The sequence below is a fragment of the Vicugna pacos genome, chromosome 28, assembly GCF_048564905.1.
Source record: "Vicugna pacos chromosome 28, VicPac4, whole genome shotgun sequence".
Classification (NCBI taxonomy): domain Eukaryota; kingdom Metazoa; phylum Chordata; class Mammalia; order Artiodactyla; family Camelidae; genus Vicugna; species Vicugna pacos.
The window spans coordinates 12,963,816-12,976,622 of NC_133014.1; the positions used below are offsets into that span (position 1 = coordinate 12,963,816).

The following is a 12,807-nucleotide window of genomic DNA, read 5'->3' on the forward strand; positions in this document are numbered from 1 at the left end:
GAGCCGGGAGGGTCAATCTGCGTCGGAGGCTTGGCGTCCCGCCCAAAGAGTGCTGGTTGGTCAGCGGTCCAAGCTGCCTCCGCCCCCCGGCTGGGAGGCCAGGCTGCCTCGGGGGCGCCGCGGGAGCAGTCCGAAGCGACAAGCTGCCCGCGTCCGGCGCCGGCGCGATGTGGCTGTCGCTGCTGCTGCTGCTGGCCGTGCTGCTGCTGGCGGTCCTCCGCAAAGTTTACAAGGGGCTGTTTGCAGGCGGCTCCCCGAATCCCTTCCTCGAGGATGTCAGGCGACCACCCGCGCCCCTGGTGACCGACAAGGAGGCCAGGAAGAAGGTTCTCAAGCAAGGTCAGCGGGAGAGACCCCGGGGTCCGAGGCTGCGCCCGGGCATCCTCGCGGACTGGCGTTCCCATCCCCGCAGGGCGAGCTGCTGCCCGACCCAGGCCTCAGGGTCCCCAGAAGTAAAAGGCTTCCTTGCAGGTGGAGACGCCCGCTTTAGAGTCCTCCACCGGCGAGAGCCTTCACCCGCACAGGCTCAGGGAATCATGGCTCCCCCGGCGCGGGCACTGGCTTTTCCCCTACTTGGAGACCTTTCCCCCACTTGGTTTTAAGACCTTAACTTTTTCACTTATTTTCCCACATGGGTTCAGAGACCCCCGTGGGATTGCTGCACAGAAACCTTTATAGGAAATTGCATTTGGTCCATCGAGCGACTTGACTGGTTGGACCTTGGCTTGAAAACTTTGGGAGACGCCCAACAGAGTCTGCTCTTTGACCAAAGGACGTCCTCCGTCATCTTTAAAAAGTGTTTGGGGCTTCCTTCTAAAGTTTAAAGAAAGAGTTATGCCGCTTAAAAAAAAAAGTTTACCCTGTTTGATCTCCTGGGTCCCTCGCTAGTATTCTGTGTGACAAGTCTTGCTTCACAGTTGGAGATGGTACTGTTCTGAGTGAATGGACTGTTAGTCGGAACTGCTGAGATCAGTTTTAATTGGACTTGTCACTAATTTCCTGCATAACCATTAAGCACACTGTCACAAATTTCCTGCATAACCATTAACAAATCACTCCATTATCTATCTGGGTTGGTCTAAAAATGAGATAACTAATTTAACTGTATTTCACACCAGGTTGTGATCTTTTAGTGGGTCATGAAATCGACTGAGTGGGTTGGGACTAGCATTTTAAGTGAAGTAGAGTTGAAAACATCAGAGTGCATCATACATAGTTCTGGTAAGTATTGTGAAACTTCTGTTTCAGGTATTTATGTTATATACTAACATATATTCTGGGATGTAATATGAAATGTATTTTTCACTCTAGCATTCCCATTCCGGCAGGGTGAGCTGCTGCCCACTGGGACCCAGGGAATTATGGCCCCACCATCTTGGGCAAGGACTTTGGTGAGCAAAGGTCTGGGCATAGCCTGGTCCAGGCCCCGGCCCTTAGTATGGCCCGTGCTCACAGGATAAAGAGACCTTTCTCTTACTGGTTTTAAGACTTTAACTTTTTAATTTGTCTTCCCACAAGGGTTCAGGTACATAGAAGAGCTACACAGAAACCTTTATAGGAAATTGCATTTGGTCCCTCAAGTGATTACAGTTAAGAAAAACAGTTAAACTAATTATCTGATTTTCAGACCAACCCAGATAATGGAGTGACTATTTTTCCCTTCTTTAAATTTCCTTTTTAAAAATTTTCCTTTTTTTCTTTCCTTTCCTTTTAAAAAATTTTTATGGAGGGGAAGTAATTTTAGATTTATTTATTAAAAAAATTTTTTTAAACAGGTGCTAGGAATTGAACCCAGGACCTTGTGCATGCTAGACATGCACTCTGCCACTGAGCTGTACGTTGCACCTTGGAGTGACTTGTTAATGGCCATGCAGGAAATTAGTGACAGCGTGCTAAACGGCTATGCAGTTTTTCACTCTAAGTCTTTTTTAAAAAAACATTTGAAAAGTTAAAAGTTTCCCAAGTTCTCTAGCAGCTTGAAAGATTGCAAATCTCAGTTCTTCAGGAGTGATCTTTAAAGAACAGACCTTGTGTGGGGAGTGCCCATCTAGCACCACGTGCTGTCCAGTTTTGTCTTGTTTAGGTACTGCCCCTTCAACCCTGCCTCCAGGCTTCCCCAGTGTGAGGGGGTGGTGCTGTGACGTCTCAGAGCAGCAGCCTCCAAGCAGCTCTGTGCTGCCCACGCCTCTGCATCAGGATGTTGAAGAACCATCATGTGACCGGGCTGGCCAACCTCTCCCTGCAGACTTTACATTTTCCCAAGATAACCTGCTTGTGAATGGGGTAGTTCCTTGAGCCAGCAGCCTGCCCCACGGCACTCCCTCTTCCCCCACCTCCTTGTATTGTTTCTTCCCTAGCTCACTCTCTGTCTGGACTTTGGTTTCTCAGCTTATGTTGTCAGAATTTTTCCCTCTTTTTTTTTTTTTTTGGTGGGGGGAGGTAATTAGGTTTATTTATTTTTAGAGGAGGTACTGGGGATTGAACCTAGGACCTCATGCATGCTAAGCATGCGCTCTACCACTTGAGCTATACCCTCCCCCCACTGTTGTCAGATTTTTTTGGTGCTTGTTTTTCTTATAATAATTTCCCGAGTCTTACTTTCTTTGAAAGTAGGGAAAATCCCCAGGTACATAGGTGGCTTTGGTTAAATCAGTTCTTTTTTATTTTGTTAGTTTTTGGTTAAATCAGTTCTGATCAAACCAAATCACTCTGTTTAATCTGCCTGGCTGGCCTTGAGCATTTCCCAGCAAAGTGTTGGTGATATTCTAGCTGGGAGGTCCGAGCCAAGCTGCTCTAGAGTTTTCCTGCATTGTACAAGCTAGAGGATTCTGCCTTGGTTTCCACATCTTTGCTCTTTCACTGTCCCTCCTGAGCAGCCCACCCTCTATCTCTTCCCCTGTGCTGCAGCTTTCTCAGCCAGACTGGTGCCAGAGAAGCTAGATGTGGTGGTGATTGGCAGCGGCTTTGGGGGCCTGGCTGCCGCTGCGATCCTGGCCAAAGCTGGCAAGCGAGTTCTGGTGCTGGAACAACACACCAAGGCAGGAGGCTGTTGTCATACCTTTAGACAGAATGGCCTTGAATTTGACACGGGTAAGGCTTCTGTGGAAAAGGGTCCGGGATAATGGGCATTTCTGTGATTTGAGGGACCCCATCTCTCCCTGGGCACCACTTTCCTTGTCTGACAGCCATATCTGCTGGGAGCTGAACTGGGCAGGGATTTGGTGGTTTCTGCTGCAACTACCCTCTACAGAAAGGGTGGGTAGCCCCCCCCAGGCGTGGACTCAGCCCTGCAGGACAAACTCTTTTGTTGTTGTTGTTGTTGTTTTTATTTTTTTATTTTGGGGAAAGAGATAATTAGCTTTTTACTGATTTTTTTAGTGGAGTGGGGATTCAACCCAGGACCTTGTGCATGCTTGGCATGCACTCTACCACTAGGCTATACCCTCCCCCAGGACGACGTCTTTCACGTTGCTTCCTTGTTGGAGCCTTTCAGGGCTCAGTCGCCTTATCTCTATGATGCCTTGTTTTTCTGTCTCCCAACAGGAATCCATTATATTGGTCGCATGCATGAGCACAGCTTTGGCCGTTTTATCTTGGACCAGATCACTGAGGGGCAGCTGGACTGGGCTGCCTTGCCCTCACCCTTTGACATCATGGTACTAGAAGGGCCCAGCGGCCGAAAGGAGTTTCCCATGTACAGTGGGAAGAAAGCGTACGTTCAAGGCCTCAAGGACAAGTTTCCCCAGGAAGAAGCTGCCATCGACAAGTATATAAAGCTGGTGAAGGTAAGCTGGACACGCTGATGACCCCCGCCTAGTCCCGACAAGGCTGGCCTTCCGCATTAGAGGAGTGACTGGTGAGGGAAGCAGGAAGGAGGAGCAGGCATGTCTGTCTGGAACTCAGCCCCCAATCCGGGTTGGCCTCTGTGCGCAGCTGGCCCCTCTGTCTCTGCAGCCTGGGCTCAGCAGCTGCAGTGCTCACTCCGGCCTCTGGGGGCACCCTGTTCTCCTCCCTCACCAGGCTGTGGTCACATAGGCGCCCTTTTCCACTTCCTCTGAGACCAGATTGCGATTTTTCAAAAGGAATTTGGGCAGGAAACTGAAAAGCCAAAAAGGAATCATATGAGGGGAGGATGGGAAAAATTCACAGTACAGAGTTTTAAAAATCCAAGTTCAGCCAGGTAAGTGTTTCAGGGCCCTCGGCCGGTGCAGGCTCTCGGAGAGGAGATGCTGTTACAGCGCTGCTGGGGGCCAGGCGGTTCCTCCCTGCCGGTTTCCTCCCCAGGTGGTATCCAACGGAGTCCTTCATGCCCTGTTGTTGAAGATCCTCCCGCTGCCTGTGGCTCAGGTGCTCAGCAAGTGCAGGCTGCTCACCCGATTCTCTCCGTTCCTTCGCGCGTCCACCCAGAGCCTGGCCGAGGTCCTGCAGCAGCTCCCAGCCTCCCGGGAACTCCAGGCGGTGCTCAGCTACATCTTCCCCACATACGGTGGGTACCAGCCTGGGGCCCTGGGCCGTTCCCTCAGTCTTCCTTCCTGCACCTGCTGGACTGACTGGAATGGAGCAGCACTCACCCCAGGGAGCTTAGGGAGCTTAGGGAGGAGACGTCTGTTCACCTCCCTGCTGGATGCTCTGGAGAAAAGGCCATTCACCCATGCTCTGGATGACCTTTGTTCCCAACCACCACTGCCCTCCCCAGCAGCCTGGCAGTTGGCAGGGAGGACATTCCCCCTGGCCCCAGCATGGTTCCCCACATTTTGATGGAAACAGGCCCTCTGGCTTCTCTGGGGATCACTTGGATCCTGGGGTGGAGAGCCTCAGGCCACGTGTTTTCTGATGGGAACCGTGTCCCTTCCTGAATGGTGTTGCTGCCTGCTCCTGCCTCGTCACCCCTTCCTTCATTTTGTAGGTGTGACCCCCAGCTATGCGACCTTTTCCATGCATGCTATGCTGGTTGACCACTACCTGGAAGGGGCCTTTTACCCCCGAGGGGGCTCCAGTGAAATCGCCTTCCACACCATCCCTGTGATTCAGCGGGCTGGGGGCGCCGTCCTGACGAGGGCCCCTGTGCAGAGCATCTTGCTGGACTCAGCTGGGAGAGCCTGTGGTGAGAGGCCTGCATGGGGCTTCATGGTCCTTGGGCTGGAGTGGAGGGGAGACCCCAGAGAAAAGAAAGCAGTGAGGGCAGAAGGTGCAGAAGAGCTGACCTCCTCGTGGGAGCTTAAAAGCTGGAATCTGCCCCTAAGCTGGGGCGGAGAAATAGTGATTGGTTCAGAGGTTAAAAAGGACACAGGAAGGGTAAAGGATTGCGTGGTTCCCAGAGAACAGTATTTCATCATTTTTTCAATGGATAAAAATCGTTATCCAGTAACCCAGGGCCTTCTTGGGTGTAGGCGCTGTGTCTTTTCAATCTTTGTGTCTGTAGATTCTAGGTAACGGAGCCCAGCAAACGTTCAGTGGAGCGGGTCCGTACCTGGGCACTCCATGGGGCATGTGCGGGCCGGCAGGCTGCCCTGCCCTCGATCTATAAATGACACTCACTGTCCCAGCTCAGGCATTTGGGGTCACCTGCAGGGAGTCAGAATCCCCCTGTGGGCGAACTCTGTGAGGGGGGGCGCTATGCAAGGATGGACTCCACTAAATAGAAAGGGGAGGGGGTGGTGCTTAAGAAGCATCAGGGACGGGGACGGAGGAGGCCCTAGGAAAAGAGGACTGGTGTGACTGTGAATTTGCCAGAGGAATCTGTTAGGGACGAGGGGGTGAGTGGGTGGCCCAGTGCCTGAAAAACTCAAGGGAGATCTCTGAGGACGTGTTTGTAGAGGAGTCCGGGAAGTTGCCAGGGGAAGGAGAGGCAGCTGGCAGCTGTGTGAGACTCTCTCTCCTTTTCATGAGCAAGTTTTTCCAGCCGGAAGGGGCTTATGAAGCTAGGTGGGTTTATCGGTTCAGTAAATTCAGTTCCGAATATATTTATTTGTGTTTTTCATGTGCTAAGTGATAAAAGGTGGAGATAAAAGATACGTAAATCCTAATCTCTCATTTAAGAAGTTTCCAGCTCATGGGGAAGATAATTGACATGCCCCGTAGGGGCACGTGCTGAGGGTGGAGGTGACAGAGGATGGTGGCAGGGAAGGCCTCAGAGGGAGGCCACAAAGAGGGAGGAGAAGCCAGAGGGGCAGGTAGGTGGTTGTTCCAGGCCGGGGGAATAGAATGTGCGGTGGCACAGAGGTAGGAAAAAGCTGAAAATGTTAGGTTGAATCATAAGAAACTGCCGTATTTATAGGTCAAAAACATGGTCGACTACCAGCTGTTTCATATAGTTCTACCTAATAGTCGGGTGAGAATGGCCAGAGATGAGGCTGGGTGCCCGGGAGGGGCCATGTCATGGAAGGCCGATACAAGGCTTTGGGGTTTGATAGAGGTTGAGGTGTCACTGGAGGTTGTTAAGGAGAGCGTTGGAACCAGAGCTCCGGCAGCGGTGAGGAGGGGCCTGGGATTCCAGCAAAGGCCTCCAGCCCACAAGCTTCGTTGGGGTTCGTGTGAAGAGAGGAGAGCCCATGCAGGGGTGGGGGGGTTGGAAGCAAGTGGGGGCGACTGTGGGATGCCCTGGGGGTGCTTGAGGATGTTCCCCTCACTTTGCAGTTTTGCCCGCCTGCCCGGGGGAGAGATCTGGCGGGGATAGGGGCCTTTCTCATCCTCCTGGAACAAACAGAACCCCAGCCAAGCTCTTGTGCCTGCAGGTGTCACCGTGAAGAAAGGTCAAGAGCTGGTGGACATCCACTGCCCTGTCGTGATCTCCGACGCGGGACTGTTCAACACCTACAAGCACTTGCTGCCCGAGAAGGCCCGCTCTCTGCCAGGTAAACGCCGGGCTGCGTCGCTCTCCAAGTTCCCCAGCCTGGCTCCTCCTTGAATCAGGGCTGCCCTTTGACCCGCCTTAGACAGAAGGAGGAACACACTGGTTCCTAATGTCCATTCCCAGCAGGCCTCTGTTCAGGGGTTGGGGTCAACTTCCTTTGTATTGCATCCTCCTCAAAGACCCCTTGGTCCTTCTCTCATTTCATTCTTGGCATATTTACTCCCGTTCCCCTTGTATCCTCAACCACGGTTCCCTCTCCTCTGTTCGAGTCTCTAGTCCAAGTTGCCCATTTCCAGTTTCCCTAGATCTTAGATCCTCTCTCTGATAGTTAATGACGGTGGGTTGAGTCCTAAAGGGACATTTCTGGGGTTTTCACTTAGGTTGCCTCATGAATCCTGCTTCCTTCCTTAATTCCTCACTTACTGAGTGGGGACGCCTGGTCTGACGTTATCAGCTGACTAAGGCTGTCGTGGAGGAGAAAGGCCTGGCGTGATCGCTGCGGGCCTCTCCTGGGGCCCAAGGTTATATTTTCCTGCCTCTTTGGGAACCAGCTCCGGATCGGTGCGCAGGCTGCAGGAGTACCCTGCTGGCTTTCTTCTGTTCCTTGAGCCCAGCACTCGAAACTTGGGACCCAGATGGAGATATGCCTCAGTCTGGCCATCTCCTGATAGGCTGTGTCTAAAAATAAAAGCCTATGTGTTTTGGTTGGGGTGGGGGGCCTGTCTGTGTGCGAGCTATAGCTTTGTCCTTGCACTGGATGCTCAGCCACTAGGGAGAGAGCGTCGCCCTAATGTTCATGGCTGGGGAAACAGGTGTGTAAGTGAGGAACTTCCCAGGGCCAACCAGCTGGAGGTGCTCAAGCCAAGACAGGCTGCTGGGGTGTCTGACTCGAAAGCCTGAGCTCTTGGCCCTCTCTGGGCTGGGGAGAGTGGGGCCTCCAGAGAGAAGGCCTCACTAGAAGGGGCAGGAGAGCAGGTCAGCCCACAAGAAACAGAGTGGCTGAGCCAAGGTTAGCTGGGACGCCACCATTTTGGAGTGTAGCCAGAAGCTCCCGACATGCTTGAGGGAAGGGGGCCGCTGGCCAGGAGGGGACCAGTAACCCGGGGGGTAGGAGAGAGGGGTCTGGGTGGAGGCCTCTGGCTGGGGCGGGAGGTGGAGAGTAAGGAGCAGCTCAAGGTGTGGGTGGGGTGGAAACCATGGACTTCAGTGGGCCCCGGAGTGGGGGCCCTGAGAGCAGTGGAAGGAACGCTCCATCCCCGAGGGCGGGCCCACGCTGCTCTCTTAGGAGCCGGGCCAGGTGGCTTCAGTGGGAGAGTGAGGTCTTGGGTTTCCCCGTGGGGAGAGGGTGGGTGGCAGCTGCGATTGTCTCCGAGGCACAGGACGTGTCCTCCCAGGAACCGGCCTCCTCAGTCCTTTGCCCCACTTGGCTGGGCCTCGGCCAGCGTGGCTGCCAGCGGAGGCCAGCCCTCGCTCAGACTGGGTGAGCCGAGTGGGGTGAGGCAGAGGCCGCCCACTGGCCGCTGGCACTTCCTGCTTCCCTGTCTCCCCGGACCTCTGAATCCTGCCACTGCCCCGATGACCCACTCCCCGCCAGGCCCGCCTCCCCTCCGGGCAGCCATGCTTCAGAGTTGCCACTGCCCTGCCCTCCCTTCACTGCCGGCCACAGCCTCCACCTGTCTCAGCCCGGAAGACGGGCTGGGGTGCCAGCCCCGACCTGGCTGAAGGGCCACTTGTCCCTCTTGGGTGCAAAGTTAGATGCTGCCCCAGGTGAATCCCAGTTTGAGAACATTTCAGGCAGTGGTGGCAATGACGCTTAACTCAGAGACCCCAGGCGCTGGGACTCCTTCGTTTCCAGCTGTTGGTGGGTAGAGAGTCTCACAGTTCTCTCTCCCTTTCAGAGATGGGAACTGGGTATCTGGGCGCCATGGGGACAGGCGGTTCTGGGTCGGGTGGCAGGTGGAGGTGGGGTGGTCAGGCAGAGGGGCCTTTGTGACAAGAGTGCTTTTCTTAAATTCCAGGGCTGGTTTGACAATCAGTAAGGGAAGCTAAGGCTGGTGTGGAGAATTAGGGCTTGGTGTAATCACTGTGTGTCTGATTTGAGGCCAAAGGTTATATTTTGCTGCCGGGCTAGTTTGGGGGAGCAACTTCCAGAAAACTGGTCTGGGATCATCGGCCGAGAGGTGGGGCCGCCCAGCAGCTTCCGTCCAGGGGACATCCAATGGCTGTCACCTTCCACTCCAGTGCTGTTCCTCCCTCCTCCCCAGCTGAGCCCTGAAATGCCAGGTGCCAGGTGTCTGTGATGCTGTTCACGTCTCTTCACCGGCATGGCTCATGGCTTGGAGGCCTTGTGCTGACTGTCCAGCACAGTAGGAATTAGGCACATTTATTCATTAGATAAGCTTGTATTAAACTTAATACTGAAGCCAAGGCTTGTAACAAACTACTGTTCACATCAGTGTTCGTGGCAGTTTGGAGCCCAGTCATGGCTCATCACTGAAAGACATTAAGGGATGATTGGAGGCAGTGAGCTTGAGACGGTCCTGCAGGGGCGGTGAGCCGGCTCCGGGAGGCTGAGTGCCACCTGCCTCGGAAGGAGTGCAGAGCAGAAGTCTGGGGCTGTGGCCTTCGCAGGCGGGAGACAGAAGAGCAGGCCCCCGCCCAGTCGATGTTGCAATGCGTTGTCCGAAGGGCTGAGGCTGCAGATGAAGGGAGCAGGCGCCTGCAGGCCTCTCCAGGGTGGCGGTGGCCGTTGGTGGCCGTCAGTGGCCATCCGTGGCGACGGCTCACACAGCCTTCCGGACTCTCTGCAGGCGTGAAGCGGCAGCTGGGGATGGTGCGGCCCGGCTTGAGCGTTTTCTTGGTCTTCGTCTGCCTCCGAGGCACCAAGAAGGAACTGGGTTTGCAGTCCACCAACTACTACGTTTATTTTGACACAGACATGGACAAGGCGTAAGGCGTCTGTGTGCACGTCGGGGAGGCTGAGCCCCGGGAGAGACAGCAGGCGATGGGATGGGAGGAGGTGGGCAGAATCCACTCCCTATAGAGCTTTCTCCCACCCAGGCTGCCCCTCAGCTTCATCCCTTTGGAGGGGTCCCTGGGGATGAACTGCCCTTGGGGGGGTGCTGGTGGCTGCCAGGAGGACCAAGGCCGGAGACCAACAGCCCCCTCCTCCCCCAGGATGGAGCGCTACCTCTCTAAGCCCAGGGACGAGGCTGCAGCCCACATGCCCATCCTCTTCATTGCTTCCCCTTCGGCCAAGGACCCGACCTGGGAGGACCGGTACCCAGGTGGGGCTGCAGGTCCCAGGGGGAGGGGAGCTGGCTGGGGAAGGGGTGGCTGTAGTGACCCGGCTCTGCGTCCCCAGACCGGTCCACCCTGGTCATGCTGGTGCCCACCTCCTACAAGTGGTTCGAGGAGTGGCAGGGCGAGCCCCAGGGAAAGCGGAGCAGCGACTACGAGGCCCTCAAAAGCTCCTTCGTGGAAGCCTGTCTGTCAGTCGCCCTGAAGCTATTCCCACAGCTGGAGGGCAAGGTAGGGCAGGGGAATGAGGGCCGGGTGACTGAGCTCCAGGAAGGGCAGGAAGGGAAGAGGCGAGGATCTCACAGGGTCCCGCTCCCCATCTCCTGTCTCCTCAGGTGGACAGTGTGACGGGAGGATCCCCGCTGACGGCTCAGTTCTACCTGGCGACTCCTCAGGGTGCCTGCTACGGGACTGAACATGATCTGAGCCGCCTGCATCCTCATGTGATGGCCTCCATGAGGGCCCAGAGCCCCATCCCCAACCTCTACCTGACAGGTACCCCATTTGGCCAAAACCTGAGACCCTGGACCTCCCTGACACCCCACATCCCCCGTCCCTGTCCTCAGATCCTGCTGTCTGTCCCCTGCAGCCACCCACACCCTGGGCTGTGCTGCCTCGGCAGCCGTGGGCCCTGGTCCTGGTCTGAAGCCAGCTCTCAGTGGCCCCAGCTCAGGGGGATGAACCAAGAATCTTTGTCCTCCCTTGTCCTCCCCTCTCCCCGACGTGATGGGGGCGGGCAGCAGTGCTCACAGGCCTCTGTTCACGTCTCCCAGGCCAGGACATCTTCATCTGTGGGTTGATGGGAGCCCTGCAAGGGGCCCTGCTTTGCAGCAGCGCCATCCTGAAGCGGAACGTGTACTTAGACCTTCAGAAGCTTGGCTCAAGGATCCAGGCACAGAAGAAAAAGAATTAGTTCAGTTGGGGATGAATCAGCGGAATTTGGCTGATGCTGTGGCACCGCCCTGACTTACCTACGTCTTTCTGCATTACTTCCTTGATCACGTCAATCACTCTAATTTGTTGCTGTTTTTTGAGTAGATGTCCAACACACAGGGCTAGCATACAGCTTCTTCCAGCCAGGGCAGGCGGTGCTCGTCCACACCTTTTGTAACACACCATCCCGAAAAAGGCCCAGTGTGGGCTACTAATTTGGGCAGCTTTAATGGCTCGTTGACAGTGGTCTGCATTCCACACCCACACTTCCAGACTCTGAGCCCTTGGACGGAGTGTTCTTTTGGCCACATGGCTAGAACCTTCGAGTGTGGGTGAGCTGAAGCCTGGTGGGCCGGTGGGTCCTGTGGGCCCGAGGCTTCTCCTCCCGTTCACTCTGTGCTGTGCTGCAGGTCTGCACTGTGGAGGAGAGGATGCCTGATGAGCAAGGTTGTGGTTTAGTTCCACAGGGTCAGAGGCTCCAGATCCCATTTTTCTGGTTCCAGTGGCTCTTTCAGAGGGTGGGGAAACCCGTGTGATAGGCTCCGTGTGGATGTGGGAGCCGGGGGTCAGACAGGACGCGTTAGAAGGCAAGGTATGCGGTAGGAGGGCACATCTAGTTCGTATGTAGCCAGGCCCAAGGCTCGTCTTCTTTCTGATCCAGGTGACATGAGGGTCTCACGTGCCGGCACCGAGATACCCTCCCAGAGCTCAGGGCCTGAGCCTTAAAGCTTATCTTCCAAAAATACACAGCAAGGTAGGGGTGTTTGTAGTCAGACACATTATGACAAACAGCCCAGCTACCTCCCAGACCTAGAATACCGGCTGCCTGGTTTCTGGGTTTGGAAATCAGTCAGGATCAGAACCCGAAAGGCTATAGAAAGTGTGCCAAGTCTGGGAGTGGCATTTCAGTTTATTGGTACCTACGTGTGGAGCGGGTGGGAAGGAGAATGAAGGCCAAAGGTTAAAAAAAAATGACCTTTTACTTGTGTTAGACCTTATTTCAGTTCATTTTTATGCCATATTAATAAATTTGATATTAAGAGGGGGATGAAGATAATCAGCAATATTGTAATACCTTTGCGTGGGGACAGATGGTTACTTGACTTACTGTGATTAACTTGTATTGTATATAAATGTTGAATCACTGTTTTACACCTGAAATGAATACAATATTGTACTAACCCTATCAACTCTACTTTTTTAAAAGAAAGGAAAAAAAATAAATTTAATGGTTTGATAGCTTTAATATTTGAAATTTATTTTGGTTTCTGTGCAGATACAAAACTTCATTGCAATGGCCCTCACAGAAGCTCGGTAAAACATACACTGAAAAATACTTATCATCAGACAGAAGAAGCTTTAAAGAAATAAAATTAAGTAATTATCATTAAGTTACAAGCTGGAAATATAAAACATTGCAAAACAGTGGTGTTCTACTAATTGGGTAAACAAAAAAGAAGGGAAAATTTCAACAATCACTCATTTATTTAACACGTCAGACTGCTGAATTAAAGGAGCATCAGAGTGTGAGGAAGCTGGCTTTGCTGGCAGCTTGAAACACTATACAGCTCAGACCCCATAACTTTACCGAGCAGTTTCTAAATTGGGATATTTAGGAAATTCACCTGGGACTTGGGGAGTGGAGTTGAGTTAGTCTTGGTTCTGGATGCACAGTTAAATTAAATTTGAAAATCTCTTCCCAGGATTCTGTCTTAAGCAAA

At 53.7% G+C, this 12,807-nt stretch overlaps 1 protein-coding gene across 1 annotated transcript; it reads left to right on the forward strand.

The window, feature by feature from the left end:
* Positions 1 to 8: 8 nt before the first annotated feature.
* On the forward strand, positions 9 to 12,332 carry RETSAT (retinol saturase). Its single transcript, XM_006203789.4, has 11 exons — positions 9 to 339; positions 2,908 to 3,090; positions 3,544 to 3,785; positions 4,285 to 4,486; positions 4,907 to 5,104; positions 6,735 to 6,854; positions 9,664 to 9,802; positions 10,031 to 10,140; positions 10,218 to 10,384; positions 10,489 to 10,648; positions 10,927 to 12,332. The coding sequence occupies exons 1-11, from the start codon at positions 168 to 170 to the stop codon at positions 11,064 to 11,066; spliced, it is 1,833 nt and encodes a 610-aa protein (XP_006203851.2). The 5' UTR covers positions 9 to 167; the 3' UTR covers positions 11,067 to 12,332.
* Positions 12,333 to 12,807: the final 475 nt, after the last annotated feature.

What these genes read in the sequence shown, in the direction of transcription:
- RETSAT (XM_006203789.4), top strand. Translation starts at nt 168, where the DNA reads ATGTGGCTGTCGCTGCTGCTGCTGCTGGCCGTGCTGCTGCTGGCGGTC. An exon ending in CTCAGCTGGGAGAGCCTGTG is followed by an intron (nt 5,105 to 6,734) that starts GTGAGAGGCCTG and finishes TTGTGCCTGCAG; the next exon opens with GTGTCACCGTGAAGAAAGGT. An exon ending in TCCCACAGCTGGAGGGCAAG is followed by an intron (nt 10,385 to 10,488) that starts GTAGGGCAGGGG and finishes CTGTCTCCTCAG; the next exon opens with GTGGACAGTGTGACGGGAGG.